Source organism: Colletotrichum destructivum, chromosome 1 (genome assembly GCF_034447905.1).
Source record: "Colletotrichum destructivum chromosome 1, complete sequence".
Lineage (NCBI taxonomy): Eukaryota > Fungi > Ascomycota > Sordariomycetes > Glomerellales > Glomerellaceae > Colletotrichum > Colletotrichum destructivum.
In genome coordinates, this window is record NC_085896.1 from 1,139,727 (window position 1) to 1,163,804 (window position 24,078).

Sequence of the window (24,078 nt, forward strand, 5' to 3'; positions counted from 1 at the left end):
TCGCTCCCAGCTTGGCTGGTTAACTTTGTTGTGCCAGTGGCCCGCCAAACTCACCCATTGCACCACCGTCGATGGTTCTTGGTTCCCTGGCATCTATCTCCGGTGTCAAACTGCCATGGTATATCATCCAAGTCCGGATCAATGTGAAATATGACTTCAACCCCATTTTTGAACATCACACATTCCATCTACAACCTCCTCGGGGATTAATTCTGCAGCACATCCTACCACCTCCACTGGGCGACTTGAGCTCACCTCGGAAACACCAAACACACACATCAGGGGTTCAATGTCCTCCATTCAGGACATCGCACTCATCACCGTTATCATAATCCTCGCCAAAGAAGTCGCACACAAGCTGTCACGCCCAAGGCCAACCGAGCCCCAGACTTGAATCATGGACACCGAGCCAGATACCCTTTGGTGCCTCCTCTCCATCCCGTGGAGGATCTTCTGCTTCTTCATGTTGTTACCCTTCCGAGTCCTCAAGCACCTCTTCTTCGCAAAAGACACGGGCCAGCCTGAAGATGGCATAAAGTGGCAAGTGCAGGTCTTCGACGTTGACCAAGCTCGCCGCGCCTACTACGTTGGTCGCCGGAGGGAGCAGGTCGACAACTACTGGTGGCGCTGCGCCCTCGAGAACGCACGCCGTAAGCGTCTTCTACTACAGCAGGTCCCCGTCGTCGAAAGCAATTGCAAGACCGACGAGCCTAAGAAGTCTGTCCAGTTCGACGACACTCCCGAGTACATCCCGCCGACACCCGCGGATGATGAACAGATCGCCAACGCGGTCCAATCGAAGCCCGAGGGGCCCGTCGTCGACAAGAAAAGTTCTGGGGAAAAGGGCGGTCAGGGTAACTCGCACGGCGGTGGGATTTTGACCGAAGGCAACCTAGATGAGGTTGTGAACTGTTTCCTGCAAAGCGCTGCATCAGGAGGAGGCATGAGCCGGAGGCGTACCTGGTAAAAAGGGAGAGGACAGAAGTGCCTCGACTGGGTCCTTACATCGGGTTGCTTGTTATCACTTGACGGGACTGAATCGGTCCAAGTTGATGCGCCTGAAAACATACTTACACATTTATGTACACTCAAAGATGGTAATTATGCTCATTACTCGCTATTGTTCCTACAAAAGTCATGGATCCTATGTTCGACCGATGCCCTCGTGGATCTCACCCGCATAAGTGTCGATCACGGCAGAATTTCCGTTTCAAAGCCCTTATGAAATCGGATTATTTGTCAAACGAAGAGTTTTTACGGATTAGTTTGGTAGATACAGTGAGCCTGGCCGTAATAGATCCTCTTTGTCTTTCCATCTCGTAGGCTGTCCCTCATCCGGACATCGTACTATCGGTTCTTTCGTGGCGATGCTCACTCGCTAGACCCCTCGGGGAACATATTACTCTTGGCATCTACGGAGAAGATGAACCAAGGCATATCTTCAAACCTATAAACAAGGAACGAATTGAGTGTGAGGCTTTTGCTGATATAATGACGAAACGGTTCGCGAGCATAAAACTTGGCGTGAAAGATTGTCTGGTTCTAGAGAGCTCGGCTAGGCAAAGAATAAATCAAACTGTGAGATTAGTGAGCACGAACTGAAGATTGCACTTAGATACATGAAAGGTGAGTACTCATTCGAACCGTCCCCTTTGCCCAGATACCTGAGATACATTGCAGCTAACCAGTTCCCTTGAGTAAACCGGAGAACACTGGGCGTATGCCACTCCCCTTAGCTGTGAAAAGGTGGTTCTAAGACAACATTGGCGGATGGATGTACTCTTAACAGTCGTGCAAGATCACCAGTCGAGTCTGGGTGATCCCGAGAAATGAAGCGGTTACACGACGTTCGGTTTCCATCGGAATGCCTGGCGAACATCCTCATAGGTCTACCAGTGCCATCGGTTTGATCCCACCAACCAAATCCGGAGAGCCCGTGTCTCACGCGAAAATGTGACGCGTTCGTAATCGACGGGCACAGCCTCCGTCAGGTTGAGAAGGTCAGACGCCACAGACACCATGATCGGGCGTGCCGTTAAAGAGACATACTCGGTTTTGTCAGAAGCCGTCAAGGGCAGGGCGAAGCTTAATCTGCTCCTCGCAATCCCCTTCTACCCAACCACGCAGGGTCCTCCTCGACTCCTCCCCCACTATCGTCATGGTTCCCACTTGGAGCATATGTGATAGCTCGCGATCGTCGAGACTGCCTCGACGCGGAACCGCCGCACCTGTACCACACAGAGGCTTTCTTCCGCCCCGACAAGTCACGATGCAGGCGCCAGCCTCTTGTGTCCCTGGTGGCAATCCTTTTCGCTGCCGTGCTGTAATAGGAGGGGAAGGGCTTACTCGTCGCACACTTGATTGGGTTTCAGTCGTGGCATGGACTGCAATTGGACCACGGGTCGGGTGCCCCGTTGCGTCCTGTTCGTCCAGCTCGGCGGTGGGCGGTGAAGGTCACGATGCGGGGTGATTTTTGTCTCTGAGAAGCTTACAAGTAGGGCCCCAGACCTCTCGAGCCGTAGGTTTCGGGGTGCATCTCCTATCCCGAAGCCGACCGTTGCCTCTAAACCAAGTTTAGCACGCACAGAAGAGTCTGGGCCGTTGCCTACAAAACTTATCACGATGACCTCTGAGTCTGAGAGCCAGATTCGATTCCCAACAGAAGAGTTTCGCGAAAAAGCTACCATCCGGCGCCTGTTACCGAAATCTTACGCATGTCCCTCGTTACAAAGTCTGAGACTCCCGTCTCGCGCCGGGGACTCCCGGGTTCGTACGGCCCCGGTCTCGGTCTCCGTCCCTCACAACCGGACCGCAAAGTTTTCAGTCAGCCCACAGCACCCGTTCCAGGTCATCGAGGGGATGACTCCGCAAGACGAAACGAGGAAGCCGAAGCTGGCCATGGTCAGCATGCCGCCGGAAGTACACCACATGATCATAGACTTCCTCAACGTCATCGACAGCACATGTCTCGGTCTGGCAAGCCGTTACTTTTATCGGCTCCACCAACGTCGCCACGGTTTCTTGCCGCTGTCTACGACGTGTCGGCCCCCAGGAGGCCAGGAACTGACTCGGCATCTGACCGGACAAGCCTTCCCTCCTCGCCCGAGTCCAGACAGCCCAAACACAGAGGCCGTCGCCAGAGTTCAAGCATCATCATATACCCTCGTCCCTTTTCGTGCATTCTGGTGTCAGATTTGCGGGTTCGCGCTATGCGAGCTGTGGAAACACCTCAGAGATTGGATGCCCCCGGGTCTCGAGTACTGCCCCGTGTTGGGAAAATACGCGCCTGTGCAAGTTGGCAACGCCGACGCCTACTGCTACAGGCGCAATCCCAGGAATGGTCGTGTCTGTGGAAAGCACCACTGGAAGGAGTGGGAAAACGGGCGCGGGGCGATGGTAGGTTGAAATCACGGTTGCGACATTGGCATCGTTTGTTCCTCAAATTTCGGCGGCATCATCGTGACGACTGTGCTAGGTTCTGCGCGTCTCACTTCCTGAGATGCTGCAATGGTTACCGACGTATCCATGGACTGTTAGAAGCATGGTAGGCGTGAGACGATAGGTGAAAATGACGTGGCAGGTTACATACACACGTTAAGAAACCGATGGTCGTGATTTGATACCACTGTCCACAGCCGACTTACAGGAGCATCAAACAGGGCACCTACATGACTCGGTGAGAAGAAACACAGCAACCCAAGACTGTTCAAACGATACAACCAACCAGTTTTATCAATCTGTGCGGCAGAGCCCGGCATTGTCCGGCTTGTTGGGCCGGAGGCTCGGGGGAAGACGGGAGTTACGCAAATCCGCAAATCCGGAACCTCCCCCACCGCCCTATGCAATCGAACGGTTCTGGCTGGGAACGTTCGGGGCCTCGCTCGTTCAGCTCCGCACGGCAATACCCTCGGAGGGAGATCGACAATCCAATCAGACGGGCTCAGGTAGCTGAATCTGGGATAGGTGAACCTGGCCTGGCCTGGCCCGCCAAGCAAAGTAGCCGCGATATTGCCCGGGGACGTACGGATACACTGGAAACCTTATTCAGACACATCGTTCCCCAAGATTCAGGAGGGCATGGGACGGTCGGGTACCATTGAAATTTCTTGGTCCCTGCCCTCAGCCGTGATATGTCAGATGTTGTTCCGCGAGATGACCGTTGCCTGGCTTCGTGGTGGCAGAGAGACTAGGCTCTTTCTCAGCCCCAACGAAAGACTGCAGGGTTCACACGAATACAGGCGCCTACGTTGTGGATGACAACTGCCGCCAGCGGAAGACCCGAGGTACTCCAAGATACGAGGGCGGATCAGCCCGAGTCAGTCACGAGGTTCGTCCTAAGTTCTCGGGACGGGGTGACCGGGGTTGTCGGCCAAGCTCCGAGAGAGGGCTGGGCTGGAAACAAGTGGGCGGAGAGCAGGCGAATTCACCACAACACATTCGGAAGGGTGGCCGAGTTGGTTATGGCGCCAGGTTAAGGTCAGCTTAACATCTGTTTCCTGGTGGGGCAACCCGCGCGAGTTCGAGTCTCGTCCCTTTCATTTTTGTGGTTTTGATGTTGGATGAGTGAGTAGATTTTCCTAGCGAGGGAAAATGCGGCGAGTTCGGAGACGGGACACATACGTACGTAGTCCATTATCACAATTAAGTTAAAGTGAATGGAATAATGAGACAGAAAAGCTTGGTTAGTAACCGCCAGTTAAACTTGTAATAGATGTCAAGTGATTTACATTTACGTCCGCCTATTTGCTGCTTTTAATGAACAAAAAGTATGAAAAGTCGACCGCTGTTGGACAGATACCCTCTCTAGTTTTACCCCTCATCGATGCCGAGTCGTGCAAATAATACTGCTTGTCGTTTGTAGGAATACATACACAAGGTAAGACGGCTTATATGCTGCGTGCAATCGAGTGAATGCTTTACTCATCAAGTCATACACCTCCGCTCCCAATCCGGCTCGCTGCTGCTTCTGCTGCTGCTGCTGGAGGAGAAGAAGAAGAGGAGGAAGGAGGAAAAGAAACAAACGGATGATGCTATAAAGAAGGCAAAGGCCTGTTCTCCATCCACCCGGCGAGGTCGTCGAGCTCGCAGCTGCCGCACCTGAGCAGCAGCCGTTGCGTATAGGGGACCTGCACCTTGGCCGGCCCGCCGTCCACATCAACATTGCGGTCGGCGGCGGCGGTGGCGGTGGCGGTGGTGACGAGGTCGGCGAAGCGGGCGTCGACGGTGTAATCCTTGACGCGCATCTCTTCGGCCGGAAGCGAGAAGAGGCCGGCGTTGTCGCGCGTCACCTCGTCCATCTTGACGTTGTGCTCGCGCTCAATCATGCGCCGGCCGATGAGGTGCAGGTTGTCGCGGGCGACGGGCTCGGCGCGGGCCGTCGCGAGCCGCCAGATGATGAGCCAGGCCTCGTAGCGGATGTCGAGCCAGCGGCACTTGACGACGACGAACTCGAGGAGCGGGAGGTAGCTTACGCGGAAGTCGAACTTGTACGAGGCGTCGGCGGGCGACGGCGGCGGCGGTGCCACGTCGTCCGGGCAGCTGTCGAGGATCAGCTGGGCGAGGGTGACAATGCGCCGGAACAGCTCCTTGAAGTAGTCGTAAACGGACTCGTCGTGCGAGCGGCAGACGCTGATGCAGATCTTGGCCGTCTGGTACTTCATCTCCGTTTCGGCGCAGATGAGCCCCTGGTGCTTGGGCAGCGGCTGGTCGGAGCGCTTGCGCGGGAACTCGACGAAGGCTAGAAAGGCGGCGTGCCACCGGTCAAAGGACGCGCAGATCTGCTTCTGCTCTTCCGACATGACGGGCCCCTTGGACGCGAGGCGCGAGTCCGTCTGCGAGCCCGGGTCCGCGGCGGACCGGATGTAACGTATAGCGTCGAGGATGATGGGGTCGACGGCGCGCTTGGGGAGGTAGATGCTGTTGCTCTTGTCAAAGGGGCCGAGGTTGTACCTGGGTCCGGGGCCGTGCTGGAGGTTGAGGGACGGGAAGCCGGGTTTGTCGTAGAAGCACAGCTGAATGATGCTGAGGCGGTGGAACTTGGGGACGATCTCGTCAATGGTGGTGCTGTCCAGCTCGTCGTAGTCGACGTTGTTGAGGATGTTGATGCCGTTGGCGAGGTGCTGCATGGCCGCGTCGAGGCAGCCACGCAGGAACTCGGTGGCAATGAAGAGTATGCAGCACGACAGGACGACGTCGACGTCGTTATGCTGGCTCGGCTCCTCGTCGCACCCCGCCTCGTCTCCCTGGGCCGGCGGGGTCGCAAATGGGTTCGTCGACGCGTGGCCGTCGGAGCCGTTAGCTGCTGCTGGTTCGACTAGTTCCGGTATGCTGCTGATGCCGGGTGTGAGGGACGCCGGGGACTGGATGGCGGAGGCCGGCCCGACGGAGGACAGGCTCGGCGAGGACCGATTGCTGAGGGAACCGACCGAGGCCGAGATGTTGGCGAGCTTGCCATCGAACCGAACCCTGCCATCCTCACCGTCCCTCTCGGGCGCCACCTTCCTGGCGATGAGGCGGAGGGCCTCGCCGTAGCACTCGTCGGCCTGCTCGCTGAAGCCGCCGCTGGCACCGCTACCGCCGCTCGGCGATGACGAGGCCGACGACTGCGGGAACAGGTTGCCGATCGCGGCCATGGCGTGGCGGATGGCGGGCTCGGAGCGGCTCATGCGCGGCACGGCGACGGTCCAGAACTGGTTCTCGAGGTTCTGGGGCAGCTTGGGGGCGACATCTCGGGCAAAGTACTCGAGGGTGGCCCTCTCGGAGCCGCCCTCCCAGCCGGCGCGGGCCTGGGCGAGGGCGTCCTTGAGCCGGGTCGTCCGCGAGCGGGCGCGGGCGATGGCGCGGTTGCTGGGGACGACGACGGCATAACCCTCACATTTGCGGCCTGTGCTGGTGCATCTCACGCACGCCGGCTTTGCCTCGTCGCATTTTACCTTGCGCGACCTGGGATGAGAGAGGAGATTAGTTGAGGGGACACCTGTGTGTGTGTGTGTGTGTGTGTGTGTGTGTGGGTAGGTGTGAGAATGCGGACGGGGACGGAGACGGGAACGGAGATGAGGGCGGGGACTCGGTGGTGGTCACACAAGCTCTCCCGCTTCCCCCGGGTTCGTCCGGACTCTTCTCGGCACTCTGCCGATTCGGCACGTGGTGTTTTAGGTTGAGCCAAGAAAACACACCCAACAAGATACACACACGAGGAGGGCGGGGAGGAGGAGAAGGAGGAGAGGGGGAAATGGGAGGGGGGCAGACGAAGGAAAAGGAGGGAACAAAAAGGGGAGCGGCAGGTCAAGTCACTCACTTGCACGTCAAACACCCAGTCCGGACCTTGGGCTGACCCTTTCGTGTCATTATGCCTGCTCCGGCCCCGCGAGAGCTTCCCGGAGAACGGAACCCCCCTCCCGGGTCGGGGGGGAAAGAAGAGAGAGAGGTACCCGCAAAGCAAGGCACACACGGGGGGTCAGTCAGGTGTGCAAAGCCGCGCGGGTTATGTTGCGATGCTCAAAGGAGGGGGGTACCAAGGCGGCGAACCCGTTTCGGGGGATGAGAAGGCTGGCTCTCTGACGACCTGGGATTCTAGAAGGAAAGAGAAGAAAAGAAAGAGAGAGAGCGAGAGTGAGAGTGAGGAAAAAAGAGTAAAGTGTGTTTCAAATTTCCGAGGGGGCAGAATTTCAGCCGCGCCAGGTGAGGCAGACAGATGGACAGCAAGCAGACAGACAGACAGACAGACAGACAGAGGGAATCCGGACACAGATGATAGTAACGGCCGAGTTTGTGTTGAATGGGCTTTTCTCTCGCACGAGTATCCGTACAGTCAGCCAAGACTTAGGGACGTCAGTCTCTGCCTTTTCCCTCTTTCTCTCTTTCTACCCTTCTCTCTCTGTGTCTCTCTCTGCGGGTGGGCGGCGCGGGTTGCGGTGTCTATCTTCCCGCGTCAGTCAAAATGTTCCCCCTCTCTCTCTCGCTCTCCTCAATTTGGGGGCCGGCCGAGAAACTTACCCACCAACCGGCGGTGCTTCTGTAGTCTGTACCCAAAATGAGATCCTGCTGCTGCTGCTGCTCCTGTACTGCTGCTACTGCTGCAGCTGGCTGGCTGGCTGGCTGGCTGGATGGCTGCTGCCCCTGCAGTTGTCACCTGAGGGATGGATGGGCAGCCTACAGACGGCCTTGCTCTCTCTGGCCTGGCCGATCCAGCATGGCGCTAATTTGTCGTCACGCCCAAAAGTAGACTTGGCGACGGGACTGGGGGGTTACTTAGTTAGACGTGAAGCGAGGGACAGACAAGGGAGGGGGAAAGGGGGGGCGTTAAACGAGAGTAGCAAACAGCAGCAAGCGGTAGAGCGGCTGAAAGGGACTGGTGTCTCGTTCTCGGATTTGTACTCTAATACTCTGTACAGAGTACTCCTCTCGCAAACAAACTCGTTCGGACTTGTTGTTGGACGGGAGCGGGAACGATCATGCAGAGATCCGTTTGTATCACAGGCAATACATGCAGGCTTGATGCTTCCCTCCCCCCTCTCCCCGCTACCGTTGAGGCCGGTTAACTCCCGCACACCCAAATCAGATCAATTGGATTGTCACGAGCTAGACTGTTAGGGCTCGGATAATGACATTGAGAGAGTTTAGCGTCTTGGATTCGTCTGGATTCTAGACCCTGTCACTGTCACACGCCCGGCCCGGGCTCAGCTTATTGCTAACGGCCGACCAATGAACGACACGACACCAGGGGGGCGGGACAATGGAAAAAAGGAAGCGAAGAGTAGATGAATGCAGACGACAATGTCTCCTCCCCTCTTCAGGTCTCGCATCTTGCGCCCTGTCTGTCAGTCGCCCTTCCCCCACCCCGCCTCGCAAAGACAAGTTTCTGAACGCCTCCATATGGAACCCCACCAAGAGCAACGGCTTACCGGCAGATGGCTGGGCGTTCTCTCTTCATAAAAAGACCGAGCAAACGGTGGGGGGCGGGTTTGTTTATTTACGTATTGTCTATTATGCTATAGGACTAGTGTGCTGACTGTCAGACACAATCAACGAATACAAAAATCGGACTACGAACGGGTGGATCGGCAGTCGGACGGGCTCAATCCAATCACAGCACCCTGAGCGTGTGATCACGATCGTTCGCATATGGCTCGCCGAGACATGGTTTTGTCAGTGTGTGTGTGTGTGTGTGTGTGTGTGCGTGCAACTGTATATGCCTCACTGGCGCCCCGGCTGGTCAGTTGAACGCGAGCGGCAAAAGCTCGCGATTGACCGTGCTGCCATAAAGACGATCAAACCAGAAAACCCAGATAAACCCCTGGTTTGTGGTTCCGATGCGAGAACTCGGGTCGACGTTCCAGGTCGCTAAGTGTGTTCTCCCAGCTTCGGGAATTTTCGCTCTTTCTTTTTGTCTTTTCTCGCTTCTCGTATATTCGCATGATTGAGCCGAGGTCGGCTGGAAAAAAAAGATCCCAGCCGGTTCTGGGTTTTTTCTGGGGGGGGGCTTTTGAGAGAAGAAAAAAAAGAAATTCTGCCCAGATAGGCTGACGGTCTCGGGCAGAACAAAACGGAATTTGGAAGCAGAATCGCGGAAAGGGCGTGCTCCTTACTGAAACCCTCCACTAGCCCGAGATTGCAATTTTGTAAACCCAAAATAACGGTGCTGCAAAGCTCGGAATCCAGCACTGGACATGAAAGCCGGCCATTGATGAACGGATGGCTCCGTGGATGGGCTCACTTACAGAGGTTAGCCACAATAGTAAACGGGCCCCTTGTCAACCAAGAGGCCCGGATGGCACCGAGGGCCTCGGCACATCGTTTGAGACCGCTGGCTGGAAGAGAAAATGAGAAACAGCGGTGACATTTGCCGCAAGTTAGGAACTGGGCGAGAAACAGATCTACCTTTGACGTTGTTTGAATAGGAGGTGCCTTTGTTGGGATCATGCCTGAAGTGGAACGGGGGTAGCATTGCCTATGTAGTACAACTTTGCGGCTGTTTCTTCAACAATAACAAGACCCGCCTTGCTAGCTCAATCGGTAGAGCGTGAGACTCTTAATCTCAAGGTTGCGGGTTCGACCCCCGCGTGAGGCTCAAATCCTCACCGCGATTGACATAGTCATTCTTACGGGTTCTTCACTTTTTGACTTTTTGGCGTTTACTGGTTCGTATCCAAAATAAGTTCAGCCCTCATGCAGCGTATTCTAAACTTTGTAAACTGCTTGCTGGTGCAAGTGACCTCTGCTTTTGAAGTCAAAAACCGTATGCGCTTTGTATTCGATGAGTGACTGGTGCGGTCTATGTTGGCGTCAGTACGTCCTTCTGATGTTCTTGTGGGCATCCTCTCCTTTCCAGCCAGAGCTCTGTCGAGAACGTTTGTTAATCCAGTCTTGTTCCAGAACCTAAATCTTTCAGCATGTCCGACACTTTACTCATTTCCTTCGTGGCTTCCTCTGCAAGGAGTATTTCCTGCCGCCTTGAATGCTTTTGCTTGTTGTCCCGTCTGTTTGCGTCAATTCAACTTATCCCTGCGTCCATGACAAAGAGAATGTCTTGGCCGGACTCGAGCGATTCTCCAAATCATCAACGGCCAAGCGCTCAGAATTCGGACCTGAATGTCAAGAAGTGTCATGGGGCATCATGGGACCAAAGTTCATGACGAAGTAGTGTGAAATCTTGTTTCATCTTTGTGTGGTTCATGGTTATCTGGGCTGGACGACCGCTCGCGCCTGGAGACTGATGTATCCGACACTGCTTCTCTCGGCCTATTTCTTCTTGATCAAAGCCAAAATTCTGTTGATAGACAATACCGACCAGAAACTGTGCGCGTCATTTGTTCAACAGCATCCGGAAGCCCTAATGGAGTTTCAACGTCTGCCGGCCGAGGTGCTGGTCGAGATTTGCCGCCATCTCGTCGTCCCCATGCACAGCAGCCGCCACGGTCACGGCCCTGTCATAAGGCCAGAGACTGAAGAAGCCCTCGCCTGCCGGGCGGCCCTCGCGCGTCTGATGAGGACGTGCCGCAACCTGCACGACGTCGCCGGCTGCGTGCTCTATTCCGGCTACTACCAGCTCTGGCATCCTTCTGCCGCGTATCGCTTTCTCAGGACACTCGACCCCCACAGCCATGAACCATGCTACGACACGACAACCAAAAGACCACCGGACCTGCTTTCCTTCGACGGTACTCGCCGCCACATTGTCCGCCACCTTGACATCCACACCAACCTGGACCGCCGGACCCTGAACAGCGTCCCTTGGACGGGTCAGCAGGGAAGCATAATGAACGGCACATGGATCGAGACGATGGCGTCCAGGCTGGGGATGCCATTCCCCGAAGGCTGGCACACAGCCCGTCATTCGGGCGACGAGAACACGGGGGACCATGCCGCGGAGCACCTGAACCAGCTTCTCCTGCGGTACCTCTCCGACCTGACCAGTGTCAACATCACCCTTGTCTTCAACTGGGACTTTGACGTGCTCGAAAAATGGATCAACGAGCAGCAGGAAACGGAGCAGCAGCAGACCGAGGACGACGAGGAGGTCGAGCCCTTCGCCCCGTTCCGGAACCTCCGACACCTGAAGGTCCACCTGCGGTGTCTCGAGGCCCGGAGCTTCAACTGCCTCAAGGTCATCATCAAGAGTGCCCCGTACCTGTCGACACTAGAGATCTACGACTCCATCTCCTACCGGCCCCAGCTGCACTCCCGTCTCGAGGCCCTGCGGGTCCTCAAATTCGACCAGTGCGCGATGGACCGGAACGCCATGCGCTTCACCCTCACGGCCGTCCCCAACATCACCCGTTTCGAGTACCGCCACTCCAACTCCAGCCTGATCGTCGGCAAGCACCCGGCTCTGACGCCGCGAATGCTGCGCCACCTGCTGAGTAACGAGTACGAGCTCACGCGCCCGGCGCCACTGAATGCGAGGGGCCAGCTCGCCAAGGCCGTCCTGCCGGACCTTCACCTCCAGCTGCGGGCCCTCGTTATTGCGTTCCCCGTCTATGAGGGCATGCGGCCCTGGGGCGACGACGAGACGATCGACAGCCTGCGCCATTTCGCCAAGCTGCGGAGCCTGAGCATCGACAGCGACAGCATCGCCTGTACGTCGCCTCCGGAGCCCCGGCACATGACGATCAGCAATCTTGAGGACATGGTCCCGGAGACCCTTGAGGCTCTGGAGATCACGCGGGTCGGCGGCTATTTCCGGGAGCTGGTCGAGACGAGCCTGCCGAGCATGGCGCGGGCGGTGAGCAAAGGCCGCTTCGGGAGGCTGCGGCGCATCGATCTCCTCGGCTGTCCGGATGTCAAAGAAGTGAGGAACGATGTCCAACTCCATCTCCATAGAGTGTTTGAGAGGCGATTAGGGCCTATGATATCGGTCACGATCCTTGGCGAGGAGGATTGAATAAGGGTCTCTGGTTGTGACGTGGACAGAGCGGTCTCCTTTGCGAGTCATTATCGATATGTCATATGCGGCACAGAAGACAAACTCAAACCATGAAGGTTGATGTTCGTTGCCCAGGACCTAAGAGTGGAAAGTGGCTTGTTTGTTGGAAATGGTTTCTGTAAGTGGAGGGTCATCGCCGTCATCAGGGACAGAGACATCAAGTGATAAGAGCAGTCCGGCCCCATTGATGCCAGTGTAGAATCGGTCCCTGGCTGATCAGCACCTTTCTAGGCCTAGAATGAATACCTGGAGGGCCTCTGTGGAATAAAGAGGGGCCAGAGATGGACTTTGCCATCTACACATTCCTCCCGGTTGTCCTCGACTCTGGACTGCGCCTCCTCCTTCATACCCGGCCGGCCATGTGACATGTCCATCCATATTAGCCATCAGACCAGCTTCGTGACTGATGATTCCTTTGCACACATGCTCCGGGACTGAAACACTGCAAGCCCGTATTCCTCCTCGTTGTTCCTCTGCCGTGTCTCTTGGCCCCCCTTCTTCCACCCCCAGCACCCAATAGTCGGCACGGAGCCCTGCGCCGGCCGCGTCTTCTCCTGCTTCCTGCCGGTGAACAGCCGCCTGAGTGCCGGGGCGCAGCCGCAGACGATGGCAAGGTTCACCTCGAGGGCCGTCCAGACCCAGACGTTGAACCCGTCCCAGGTGAGGTCGTACGCCGGGTCGACGGCGTAGCGGATCTCGACCTGCAGGACCCAATATGTCCGCATGACACCCGCGACGACCACCACCGTCCCGAGGCCGAACAGGACGACCAGACTTATGCGCTGGCTCAGCGGCATCCGCAGCCGGAACAGGGTGGGCATCGGGAGGAGGTAGACGGCGACGTCGGTCAGCACGTTCGTGATGCCCTGGCCCGCGAGCGGCGGCCACTCCGGGATGCAGTTGCCCCAGTCGGCGAAAAGCGTCCAGTAGTGCCAGATGGGCCTGAGAGCGCAAGTTGTCAGCCTTTCGGATGATGACCGTGTCGAGACGCGCGCGACGGCTTCGGGTTCACTCACATGCACTGAGTCCACAGGACGATGAGAAAGACCCACGTCAAGGTGAACACGAGGCCCCCAGTCGCCCAGGTAAGACGCTGGAACCAAGTACCAGGCGCCGCGAGCCTCAGGTAGCTTGCGAGGATCGAGAGCTTGCAGAGGCCGGATGCGAAGAGGAAGAGGGTCTGCGCCGCCATGGATATCTGCTCGGGGGGTCGTCAGTTTCATAAAACGCCTCCAAGGCGAAGAGGTCCTCGCTGTGCTTGCCTACCTGCCGGCTCTGTCTGATCAGCGACAGAGGTATGTCCCAAACGTGCAGATTCCAACCGTACATTTCAGTTGCTGGTCAGTGGGAAGTGGACCGTTAGCGGTGAGCTCGACGGGTATCGCGGGCGGGTGGGACAAAACGGCTTGCTTCTCACCTAGAATCACGCAAATCGTCACGCCGATGCAGAACACCATTCCCGCGCACATGAGCCAGTCGTCCCACCACGTCTGTTGGATCATGAATATCCTGACGTACATCCGCAGGCACAAACACGTCAATGCGAGTCCCAGAAACGCCGATTCGATGATTAGCAGCCCGGGACCACGGTCGACCGGGTTGATGTAGTTTGGCCGTGGCCAGTTCATGAGGACGTCGATGGGTGGGATTCTCATCGTGGTCGACTTGTTGCGATCAGTACCTTCGTGAGGTCTCCTGTTCTCTCAGTCGAGGTTTATTTTTGTCTCGAGAGTCCGAAGCAGCCTCACATACGAAAGACTTGGCACGCTAGACGATGTCCAAGAGAAGGCCTGGTTCTAATGGGGTTCGCAGATGACGAACTTTATCCTTCGAGCCTTCTGCCGAGAAGTATGCAGAGATTTTCTTCTAGGCCTTTGGAGAGAGCCTTTGGGGCGCAAACCCCGTTTACTTGGCGTACAGGACGGTTCCCTAGAGGCTGAAAGAATATGTCTCGGGCATCCCAATGCATCGCGAACGCGGACGGAAACGGCACTAGCGGGCATTCAAAGGGCATTGGGGTTACCAGTGGAGCCTTCTTTTCGATAAATGACACGCGATTCCCAAGCCAGTTTTCCAAATCGCTCTTTTTCTGGCTCTGGGCTAGTTGACTTGGGTCAGTTCGGCACATGTCTCGACCTATTACTGTCTTGGTATCGCATTACCGACCCGAAACACAAAGACTCGGCAGTTGCGTGGGGCTGGTATGTGGCCAAGAAAAGAACATGCGCAAAATATGTGCGTGTATGTGTTTGTTATGCCACGGCCGTTGGGTGACATCTTTCCAATGTGCTAGGCCGGGGGGGCCAAGGCCGGGAGCCCTAACGAGTGACGACTGATGATGATGTTTTACAGAAACAATTGCCGAAAGTGAGTTCAACAGGTTCCATACCTAACAGAATTCGGGTGTTGGTAGAAAGTTGAGAGGTCCAATAGGTTTCTCACCGACATGCAACCAGGACTATTTTGTTATCATAGTCATAGCAATGATGGATGGACGGGTTGTTGGGCCGAGAGCCGATTTCTCGAGTTTCTGCTAGCATTCTGGACTAACATGTTCGAGAATATCTGCTGGGCTACAACCCAGCACCGCCGCAACCATTTCCTCATAGTAGCTACACATGCGAATATTTCATCTACTCCTTACACCACACCAAAAGGACCTTCCACAGTCGATCTCCTCAATCAGAGGACGTACCGGAACATCGGCTACAGATCTATCAGTTCACGTCGATTCACACTTCAGGCTACAGGGGTAAGAGCACTCACGTTGGTCTTGTCAGTCGCATCCTCGAACCCCAGGACCTCGCCCTCCCTCTGCATCTCGGCAATCTCCTCCTCGGATTTGCCCTCGAGCAACTTATCGCGCTTCTTGTTCTCCAGCACGTAGATGAACCGGAGAATCTGGTTGAGGACGAGGTTCAGGATGAAGCCGCACAGCATCGCCACGATGCCGTTGTGGTAGGCCGGCGCCTCCTTGCTCTTGAAGAACTGGGGACCCGCGATCTGCCCGATGCAGTAGCACACAAACACCCAGCCCGAGGCCACGGACCGCTTCGTCCCGCCGGCGATGTTTGTCGAGAGGAGCCCGAGGATGACCATGAAGCCGACGGGGTATGACCCCAAGAGCCATACGCCGACGAGGCGGCCCCATTTGTTGTCCAGGTGGAGTTGGTTGATCAGTAGCGTGCCGATGATCTAGTCAAGTCAGCATCATGGGAGGCCATTGTGTTTTACAAGCAGGCGACCTACCGGTGGGATCATGGCAACCGTGCCAACGTGCAATCGTGAGCTAGAGATCTTGCTCGTCAAGAAACCGGCACCAAGCTGCGTGACGACCTGGACCGTAGAAAGGGGCAGGTTCATCAGCGTCGTCTGCAGGGGGCTGAACCCGAATCCCTGGATGATCAACGACCCGAACGCCAGACCCCCGGACGCGATCGCGTTCACAAAGGAAATCAGGCCCAGGATGATGATGGCCGGGTCCGTCGCCGCCTCGACGACCTGCGCCATGACAAAGGTCCTACTCCGGCCGGTGCCGGTGTTGTTCGCCGCGACGCGCTGCACGGCGACGACCCTCTCCTGCTCAGTCAGCCACGTCACGTTGGCCGGGCTGTCGGGCACGAAGAGCGTGAAGACAACACCCCAGACGACCGTCATGGCACCGAGGATGAGGAAGATGTACTTCCACGGCGAAAGGGAGCCCGTGATGTGGCCGATGCCGTAGGCCAGCAGCGTGCCGATGAAGCTGCCGACGCCGAGGAAGGAGACCCAGAGCGCCGAGCGGCCGGCCTGCTCCTGGCGCGTCCACCACATGCCCGTGACGGCGACGAAGCCCGGCGAGATGGTGGCCTCGGTGGCACCGAGGAGGAAGCGGACTGACGCTAGCCCCGCGAAGGAGCTGCAGGCCGCCGTGGTCATGAGGATCGCGCCCCAGAGGACGATGTTGGCGCCGAGGAACTTGGCGACGGGGAAGCGCTGCAGGACGGCGACGCCGGGATACTCGGCGACGAGGTAGCCGAAGTAGAAGATGCTGCTCGCCCAGCTATACTGCTGGCCGACGAGGCCGTTGTCCGGGATGATGCCGTAGACGGAGCTGTAGCCCAGCGACGTCTTGTCGATGAACTGGAGCGCGTAGGTGACGCAGAGGAAGGGGAGGATGCGCCGGTCGAGCTTCCTGAGGATCGAGCGGGACTGCGCGTCGTCGAGGGGCGCCGAGTTGAGGGCCGAGGCGGCGAGCGCGCCGGACTCGTCGGCGATGTGGTGCTTCGAGACCAAGTCATCGTCGGCGGTGAGGGCGCCGGGGGCCGGGTCGATGACCGAGGGGGTCCGCTTTTCCGGGTCCGAACCCGGAGCTTCGGGGGGTGGTGCCATTGTGAAGCGAGACAGCGGAGACTTGGGCGGGGACTAGTATAACGGTTTCCGGGCTCCTGGGTCACTGGGGTTCACTTTCAATGATTGAAATAATCAAAAATATTGTCCGCCTCGAGCATCTGGGAATCTTTGCCCTTTATCATCAACAACTGACCTGGACGAGGACGTTGTGGGGTCATGCCCATCGGAGGACTTCCGACCATCGGCAATTGGATATCTTCATTAGTCTTATCTCGAATCCGCGCTGTGTATCTCCATACAGCGTCAATGCCGGCGGCAATTGTATTCTGTTCATTCTTTCCTGCGACAGGATTTTCCTCTCCAGTACGGGACGAGTCTGATGTATTATCTAGTTAGAGGGTTATTTCCCTTGGATTCACCCACGGCGACCAACCAACTCTGAAGCCTTCAGAGAGATAGCCATCATTCAAGCAGTCAATTCTGTAGTAACATTCTAGAGACCTTGGGAGGAGTATTAGTAACCGCGAAAAGGGCTTCCAGTGTACATGCGTCCTCGTCCCGCCCCTCGGGAAACATCAGGAGATCGTCCTGCGCAACCGGCGGGCTCCCAAGGGCCGGCGCAGGGATCACCGACAGGTGATAACAGCAAGGGTCTGCGCTGCTGCGGGTAGATATCTCCTGCGGGGAACGGGCGACATGCGTCCAGGGGGCCGACAAAAAGTCGCCGCCCTAACAAGGTCGCTGCACAATTCCGATTGTGTACACAAAACCTGAGAGGATGACCCCAACTCCCAAAGAGGAAGCTGTGTTGGAAAAGACAGACGGTTGAACGCCAAAGGGGTCAAGCGCCTTGGCGAGGTTAAGGTGGTTTCGTCAGCCTGCGGGTTTGGAGAGCCTCGTGGCTTCATCTTCATCATCTTTATCTTCATCTTCATCTTCATCCAACCACCTTTATCCACAACCCCGACGCACCAACTCACAAGTCTCGAGCGCCTCTTGAGAGCCCACCTTGAGCTTCATTCAACACACACGTAGGATGCACCATTTCAAAGCGCGTGAACCACTATACCGACGCGTCTGCTAACACGCCCGTCAGCACCTCGCCACAATGGCCAAGCAAAAGACCGCGCCCGTCGCCTCATCAGCACAAGCCAGCGATGGCGGCGCCCCGGCAGACCAGCAGCAGCAGGCCGGAAGTGGCCGCCCGGCGACGCAGCTCGAGCAGCTGGCCGGGCTTCTCGTGCCCCCGGCTTGGGCTCGCCGGATCATCTTCGTCGCCGTCATCATCTACCTCACGCCGATGCTCCTCGCCCACTGGGTCGAGACGTCAACAAGGATCATCAGGTTCATCCAGTCATTCACATCGGGCAGATGATGACGGTCGAGCACCGGGAGCTCGGAATTATCCCATGTTTTTCTTCTTTCATTTCTTTCATTTCTTTCATTTGGCATGGTTCTTCTCTAGCGTTTTGTGTATACTTCAGAAACGGGAATATCACGTTGCCACAACCAGGTTGCGCACCACATGTTTGGGGTTAGAAGGAGAGAAAGAGAGAGAGAGAGAGAGAAAGGAGTTTACCTTGGTCAACTAGTTTCAGAGCCGCAGACCAGTCTAAAATCACTAATCAACACGTCTGGAAGCAACCCGCCCTCCCTCCCCCTTTCAATCAAGGGCACATCCTCACCATCTGGCCGCCCGCGCATACTCGTACGCCACCGACGAAAAGGAACCCCAAGGCTCCGGCTTCTTCCGCGGCGCGTCCGAGACCTTGTAGCCCCGGAACTCGACGTTCCTCCCGATGTACGGGAACTCGTAGGCCAGCCCCACGAACTCGGCGCCCCGATCGTCGAGAAAGTCGAGATGCCCCGCTTCGGTCACGTCGTGGATCATGCCCTCGCCCGTCTCGCGGCCTCACATTCTGTAGTAGACCCGGCGGGACAGAGACGGCACCATCCCCGTCTTCTTCTGCTTCTTCCCCTTCTGTTTGGTCGGTCCGCCCTCGGCCGCGCTCGTCGCCTTGCGTTTTCCCGAGGCGACCTTCTGCGCCAGGCTCGTCTCTTTCTGCTTGAGGTCGTCGTCTGACTCGGACTCGTACCCGCGGCCGTCAGACTCATATTCATCTTGGGAGGCTTCGGAATCCTGCTTGCCCTCGATGTCGTCCAGGAACTTGAGCTTCTCTTCCGAGTGGCTCAGGACCATGGTCCCCTCGAACAGGCCGAAGTCATGCGCGGCGAGGTGCGTGCCGCCCTTGGTGATGGATATGTCGAGGGTGAGCGGCGTCCCTGTGTCTTCGTTGTAGGCGTCGGCGGCTTTGCACCGAATGAAGAGGCGAGATGCGTTGCTTACCTTTCCCGAGTCGACCGCCTTCTCAAGAATATTCCAGAGCCGATCTAGCGACGCTGTCGCAGCGAACTTGATCCCGTAGTGCGTCAGTTGAGCAGCGAACCAAGGCTTCACGAACAGTCGGTGCATCTCGTCCAGAATCTCATCCCGTTCACTCTGCGTGCGGATCTCGTCCGCGTAGTGTTCCGGGTGGAGGAGCACCGCCATACGTCGGCTGTCCATGCGCTCGATCCCGGCCACTGTGAGCCGCTAATCTTGGCTCAGCTGGAAGCCGTCTCGCTCAAGCACCGGCGGCTCGGGACGCATGTCGTCATCGGTCTCCATTGCTCACGCTGCAATATCGCAAGGGGAGCAAATGTTGTGATGAGCCGAGAAGTCGGAGGTTCAATCGCGATATGGAGTGGTGGATGAGAGGGGGAGGGCCACGCTCATGTTCATGTGGAGTGCGCGGTCAGGGTCGTGTCTTGAATGCGGATGAGCTCCTTGCTAATATGAAGCAATTTCCAGCAGTTCGTAACTTTAATTGTGCGTTACAAGATGCTCCTTCGGCCCAACTTATGTACACGGTCTGTCCATTCCGCTTGCGTTGACCACAGAAGTTATTCTCGTTGACGGCCCGCCTTGAGCGCTGTAACGTTCAAGGTATTCATCAAGGTTTGATACGGCAGGCGGTAACTGCTGTTGAGTTTGTCAAGAAAGGTGTGAATCTCCTCAGTGACCCGTCAGGCCCCAGCATCGAGTTGTTTTCATTGATCCACTCTCTCAGAGCTTGGTTCGATAACGAGGCATTGACGAAGTCTCAGAGCAGTGAGCACAGTCAGAAGGTGATGTTTTGTGCACGCAAAGCAGAGTTATGCAGAGAGCGAACCAGTGTATCCGTATCTTATCCCCAGAGGACTGGGACAGATCTAAGACGGCGGATGCGCTAACCTGATCGGGCATATTCTATCGCGCGGCCCCCGCCCGCCCCCGTCGCCCCCCCGGGAGATAACCGGCCGGTGGTCGGAGACACGCCGTTCGGAACCGTCTCATCAATCATCATCCAATGTCACTGCACATCTCACGAACTCCCCGTCTGCCTCATATCATCTGTAAACATGGCCTAGTCTCATTCAATCTCATACAGCATCATTCAATCGCCTCAATTCCACCAAATCTCGGTCCGTCTCGCTTGAACTCACTCAGTCTCGTAGAGTCTCACTGAATCCCACTCACGACCCTTACACCACCAACACCACTTAACCCCCACCACGACGAGCCTTACAATGTCTCCCTCTGAAGACGAAGAGGACTTCGTCTTCGTCTCCCACGCAGACGCCCACCCCGCCGCAGGCCCCTTGTCCCCCGAGCACCTCGACGAGATCTCCGCCGTCGTCGCCGACCTCGCCGACAGCCTGTGGCCCGTCAACAAGACGATCCACGACAACCCGGAGCTTGGCTACCGCGAGTTCATCGCTCACAACGCCCTCACGTCCTTTATGCGGACCCAGCCCGGCTGGCGGGTGACGCCCTCGGCCTACGGCATGGCCACGGCCTGGGTCGCCGTCTGGGATAGCGGGCGCAAGGGGCCCGTCGTGTCCTTCAACGCCGAGATGGGTGAGTTCGAAGGGGAGAGGGGCGGGGAGTCGGGGATGTTCTGGATTATTCACTTTCCGAGCATGGAAGCCACCGGAAGGAGGCGTGACAGCTTGAAAGACGGCAAAGTGGGAAGACGACGATGCTACGAACTAGCTAACACAGAAACCAGACTGCCTCCCCGGCATAGGCCACGCCTGCGGCCACAACCTCATCGCAACCGCCTCCCTCGCCGGCGCCCTCGCCACCGCGACCCTCCTCTCGCGCCACCGCCTCCCCGGCAAGGTCGTCCTCTACGGCACCCCGGCCGAGGAGGGCGGCGGCGGCAAGATCCGCCTCCTCCGCGCCGGCGCCTACGCCGACCACGCCGTCGACCTCAACCTCATCTCCCACCCGGGCATCGTCGCCGACACCGCCCTCATGCGCACCTCGGCCTACGCCTCCCTCCGCGCCGAGTTCTTCGGCGTCGAGGCCCACGCCGCCGCCAACCCCTGGCTCGGCGTCAACGCCCTCGACGCCCTCGTCATCTCCTACAACGCCATCTCCGTCCTGCGCCAGCAGACCATGCCTGGTGACGTCGTCCAGGGCAACATCACCCACGGCGGCGCCCGCCCCAACATCATCCACGCCTACGCCGCCGGCGACTTCGTCGTGCGCGCCGACTCCAGCGCCCGCCTCGCCGAGCTGCGGAGCAAGGTCGACAGGTGCTTCGCCGCCGGCGCCGAGGCCACCGGCGCCAAGCTGCGCATCACGCCCACGGGCAGCTACCTCGACCACGTGCCCAATCGCGTCCTGGGCCGCTCCTACGCGCGCTACTTCAACGCCCTCACGGACCCTGGCGAGCCCGGGATCCCCGTCGACCAGGACGTCGACGAGACCCGCGGCCGCACCATGGCAAGCACCGACCAGGGCGACGTGAGCTACGCCATGCCGAGTTTGAGCGTTGGCTTCGCGATCCCACCGGGGGAGAAGGGCCAAGGGCCGCACAATCCCGAGTTCGCCGAGGCGGCCGGCACGAGGGTGGCGTTCGAGAGGAGCTTGAGGGTCGGCAAGGGGCTCGCCGGCGTCGCGTTCGACGTGTATACCAAGGAGGGCATGCTGGATGATGTCAAGACGGCCTGGAAGAAGGACATGGGGAAGTGAGAAAGGGGTTTGGTTGGTTGTATGGTTCTAGGTGGAGTTATGCGGTGGCAATAAGGTGAAATATGTCTATGGCCAAAGTACATCACCGAAGAGAAACAGTCTCATCTACACATGCACATGGCGGGGGCTGTGTTTATTGACTTTGCTGAGTGACACGACCCCAAGTTAAAGATAAAACTAATGGGGGGTTTTTTTATATACCCTCATCTTCCAGAATTACATATCCGTTGATTTACAAGTCTTATGGCACCTCTACCAGGACAAAAGAGAATAAAAAAGCCACGCCAAACGCCACACACCCGATATCGCGCGTCAGTATCAAAACATGTTCATCGTAGTCTAACCAATTGTCCAGATCTCTCTCCCTCACGCCGCTCTCTACATCCTCTTGGCGCCCATCTCCTCGGACTGGTACTCATCCCAGTCCTCACTCCCGATCTTTCTCGAGATCCACACGCCTAACCCGGTGACGGCGCAGCTCATCAGGAACCACGCCTCGAACCACCAGTCCACGAACCGCGGCTCCAGCGCGCCCTCGAGCGCGTCACCGACGGCGCTTCCCATCTCCCTTGGCAGGTTGCTCCGTAGCAGCAGCGCTGCGCTGATGACGTAGACGGCAGTGATCTGGCCGATGAGCAACGCCAGGTTCGCCTGCGCCTGGTAAAGGAGACCCGGCATCCACTTGGAGAACAGGTGGAATGTCTGCAGCACGCTGTTGGCGCTCGCCGCGAGTATGACGCCGGACAGCAGGAAGCTGATCTGCCGCGCCCAAGCAATCTGGTCCAGCTTGGGATCCCAGTGGCGCGCGAGCAGCCCCAAGAAGCGGTTGATTGGGTCCGAGGAGCTGAAGCTCGAGCTTGGGTAGTACGCCCTTCGCAGGGTCGCGAGCGTGGTGGCCAGAATCCGGTATAGACAGTAGAGGCTGAAGATGTAGTGAGGCACCGCGAGCACTTTCCCCAGGGGTGTCGCGGCGCGGGCGTCGGCGGCCTGGCGCGAGCGCATCATGCCCAGCGACGAGTGTAGGTTCGCCTCCATCGTCTCGAGACCTCCAATCTCCAGCCGCAGCGCGCGCATCTCGGCCTCGTCTCCGCCCATGCCGCGGACGGCACCGAGCATCTTGCCCATGAACCCACCAGAGCTGGACGATGCAGACTGTGATTCGGACGCCTTGCGCTCGAGCGCCTGCAGACGATGTCGTTTGGTCAGAAGCATCTCGTTCGTGGCGTCTAGCCCCGCCTCCTTTCTCGAGATGTCTGCGTCCGTCACAGGCCGCTTCCTCCTTTCCGAGACAGCGCCGAGGGTGTGCCACGGACTCGACACGGCCGCGAAGCCGCTGAGCATCGCCATCAACGAGATGCCAATGACGCCGATTCTCTCGAGACACGCACGCAGTATACCCCCTCCCGCGGTCGCCGTCCTGTCGAGACCGACCAAACCGCCCAAGCTCCAAAAGGCAAACAGCCATGCACAAAAGGCCAGTATCTGCACGCCCCAAGCAAAGCGGGGGATCTTGCCTTTGCTGTTCCTCTGGAACTTCCATCCTATGCCCGAAACGACGCTTTGGATCTCCAGGAAGGGGATGACGCCAACGAGCAAGACCAAGAGCGTGGGCACCGTGAACCGCAACCCAACCTCCCGGGCCCGGCGGCTGACCAGATCCGAGATCTCGCTCAGTATCAACTCGCCCAGCACCGTGGCCAGCGCGATGGTGACCGAGAAAACGACGGCGGCCGCCCTCCTCCTCGGGCTTTTTTGTCCGTGCTCGGCGTGTACTTGCCTCAGGCTGGGCGGCGCGTGCGACGGTAGGTAGTGGTCCTCGCCATCGTGGGCATCGTGGACTCTGGCGAGCTTCGGAAAGATTTTTTGGTTCGCGATGGTGGCGACGGCGGCGAAGGTGGCTGTGAAGGGTAGCAGCGAGAACAGCAGGCCGACTATGGACGGGGCGTTGGGGTCTACGGCGGCGCAGGCCGACTCGTCGCAGGAAGAAGAGCTGAACCAGGGCATCTGGGGCGGCTTGGCGGGGCGGCGTTGGCGCGCGATGGAAAAGACATGTGCAATTGGGCGTGTTTGAATGAAGCAAGATTCGTCATCCCCATGTCAGTGATGGTACGGCGGCGGTGGTGATGGCGGTCCTTTAGCGAGGAATCACCAAGGCCGGCTTCGACATGGTGTGGAATGGAGTTGTTGGGTTCGGGCAACCGTTGCAGTGCGGCCGACACACACAACCACAGCTGGGAGGGAGGGAGGGAGGGAGAGACAA

The 24,078-nt window shown here is 57.7% G+C and overlaps 11 protein-coding genes across 11 annotated transcripts; 5 read left to right on the top strand and 6 right to left on the bottom strand.

Annotated features, from left to right (window-relative positions):
- Positions 1-397: 397 nt before the first annotated feature.
- CDEST_00357 (uncharacterized protein) lies at positions 398-967 on the top strand (the record flags this gene model as incomplete). Its single annotated transcript, XM_062916516.1, has 1 exon — positions 398-967. The coding sequence occupies one exon, from the start codon at positions 398-400 to the stop codon at positions 965-967; it is 570 nt and encodes a 189-aa protein (XP_062772567.1).
- A 1,655-nt stretch (positions 968-2,622) lies between these two features.
- Positions 2,623-3,405, top strand: CDEST_00358 (Putative F-box-like domain superfamily protein; the record flags this gene model as incomplete). Its single annotated transcript, XM_062916517.1, has 1 exon — positions 2,623-3,405. One exon carries the CDS (start codon positions 2,623-2,625, stop codon positions 3,403-3,405), a length of 783 nt encoding a protein of 260 aa, XP_062772568.1.
- Positions 3,406-4,666: 1,261 nt separating this feature from the next.
- CDEST_00359 (Putative zn(2)Cys(6) fungal-type DNA-binding domain-containing protein) lies at positions 4,667-8,418 on the bottom strand. Its single transcript, XM_062916518.1, has 2 exons — positions 7,298-8,418; positions 4,667-6,942 (listed from the first exon to the last, which is right to left on the bottom strand). Exons 1-2 carry the CDS (start codon positions 7,345-7,347, stop codon positions 5,031-5,033), a joined length of 1,962 nt encoding a protein of 653 aa, XP_062772569.1. The 5' UTR covers positions 7,348-8,418; the 3' UTR covers positions 4,667-5,030.
- Positions 8,419-10,834: 2,416 nt separating this feature from the next.
- Positions 10,835-12,382, top strand: CDEST_00360 (Putative leucine-rich repeat domain superfamily; the record flags this gene model as incomplete). The annotated part of the gene is made up of 1 exon (XM_062916519.1): positions 10,835-12,382. One exon carries the CDS (start codon positions 10,835-10,837, stop codon positions 12,380-12,382), a length of 1,548 nt encoding a protein of 515 aa, XP_062772570.1.
- Positions 12,383-12,810: 428 nt separating this feature from the next.
- Positions 12,811-14,079, bottom strand: CDEST_00361 (uncharacterized protein; the record flags this gene model as incomplete). The annotated part of the gene is made up of 4 exons (XM_062916520.1): positions 12,811-13,366; positions 13,441-13,622; positions 13,691-13,761; positions 13,842-14,079. The coding sequence occupies 4 exons, from the start codon at positions 14,077-14,079 to the stop codon at positions 12,811-12,813; spliced, it is 1,047 nt and encodes a 348-aa protein (XP_062772571.1).
- An 824-nt stretch (positions 14,080-14,903) lies between these two features.
- On the bottom strand, positions 14,904-16,865 carry CDEST_00362 (Putative major facilitator superfamily, MFS transporter superfamily). Its single transcript, XM_062916521.1, has 3 exons — positions 15,674-16,865; positions 15,191-15,619; positions 14,904-15,130 (listed from the first exon to the last, which is right to left on the bottom strand). The coding sequence occupies exons 1-3, from the start codon at positions 16,793-16,795 to the stop codon at positions 15,107-15,109; spliced, it is 1,575 nt and encodes a 524-aa protein (XP_062772572.1). The 5' UTR covers positions 16,796-16,865; the 3' UTR covers positions 14,904-15,106.
- A 609-nt stretch (positions 16,866-17,474) lies between these two features.
- CDEST_00363 (uncharacterized protein) lies at positions 17,475-18,417 on the top strand. Its single transcript, XM_062916522.1, has 2 exons — positions 17,475-17,787; positions 17,853-18,417. The coding sequence occupies exon 2, from the start codon at positions 17,865-17,867 to the stop codon at positions 18,129-18,131; it is 267 nt and encodes an 88-aa protein (XP_062772573.1). The 5' UTR covers positions 17,475-17,787; positions 17,853-17,864; the 3' UTR covers positions 18,132-18,417.
- Positions 18,418-18,437: 20 nt separating this feature from the next.
- Positions 18,438-18,654, bottom strand: CDEST_00364 (uncharacterized protein; the record flags this gene model as incomplete). Its single annotated transcript, XM_062916523.1, has 1 exon — positions 18,438-18,654. Exon 1 carries the CDS (start codon positions 18,645-18,647, stop codon positions 18,438-18,440), a length of 210 nt encoding a protein of 69 aa, XP_062772574.1. The 5' UTR covers positions 18,648-18,654.
- A 1-nt stretch (position 18,655) lies between these two features.
- CDEST_00365 (uncharacterized protein) lies at positions 18,656-19,598 on the bottom strand. Its single transcript, XM_062916524.1, has one exon. The coding sequence runs from the start codon at positions 19,320-19,322 to the stop codon at positions 18,669-18,671; it is 654 nt and encodes a 217-aa protein (XP_062772575.1). The 5' UTR covers positions 19,323-19,598; the 3' UTR covers positions 18,656-18,668.
- Positions 19,599-20,132: 534 nt separating this feature from the next.
- CDEST_00366 (Putative peptidase M20, xaa-Arg dipeptidase, bacterial exopeptidase dimerization) lies at positions 20,133-21,818 on the top strand (the record flags this gene model as incomplete). Its single annotated transcript, XM_062916525.1, has 2 exons — positions 20,133-20,696; positions 20,848-21,818. The coding sequence occupies exons 1-2, from the start codon at positions 20,366-20,368 to the stop codon at positions 21,816-21,818; spliced, it is 1,302 nt and encodes a 433-aa protein (XP_062772576.1). The 5' UTR covers positions 20,133-20,365.
- A 2-nt stretch (positions 21,819-21,820) lies between these two features.
- CDEST_00367 (Putative The Golgi pH regulator/GPCR-type G protein) lies at positions 21,821-24,056 on the bottom strand. The gene has a single exon (XM_062916526.1). The coding sequence runs from the start codon at positions 23,820-23,822 to the stop codon at positions 22,197-22,199; it is 1,626 nt and encodes a 541-aa protein (XP_062772577.1). The 5' UTR covers positions 23,823-24,056; the 3' UTR covers positions 21,821-22,196.
- Between the last annotated feature and the right edge of the window lie 22 nt (positions 24,057-24,078).

Excerpts from the sequence above, each read along its gene's own strand:
- CDEST_00367 (XM_062916526.1), bottom strand. The coding sequence starts at position 23,822 with ATGCCCTGGTTCAGCTCTTCTTCCTGCGACGAGTCGGCCTGCGCCGCC.
- CDEST_00359 (XM_062916518.1), bottom strand. The coding sequence starts at position 7,347 with ATGACACGAAAGGGTCAGCCCAAGGTCCGGACTGGGTGTTTGACGTGC. Across the intron at positions 6,943-7,297 it reads ACTGGGTGTTTGACGTGCAA|GTCGCGCAAGGTAAAATGCG; the intron begins GTGAGTGACTTG and ends CTCTCATCCCAG.
- CDEST_00362 (XM_062916521.1), bottom strand. The coding sequence starts at position 16,795 with ATGGCACCACCCCCCGAAGCTCCGGGTTCGGACCCGGAAAAGCGGACC. Across the intron at positions 15,620-15,673 it reads CGGTTGCCATGATCCCACCG|ATCATCGGCACGCTACTGAT; the intron begins GTAGGTCGCCTG and ends TGACTTGACTAG. Across the intron at positions 15,131-15,190 it reads ATGCGACTGACAAGACCAAC|CCGATGTTCCGGTACGTCCT; the intron begins GTGAGTGCTCTT and ends ATAGATCTGTAG.
- CDEST_00365 (XM_062916524.1), bottom strand. The coding sequence starts at position 19,322 with ATGGACAGCCGACGTATGGCGGTGCTCCTCCACCCGGAACACTACGCG.
- CDEST_00363 (XM_062916522.1), top strand. The coding sequence starts at position 17,865 with ATGGCCAAGCAAAAGACCGCGCCCGTCGCCTCATCAGCACAAGCCAGC.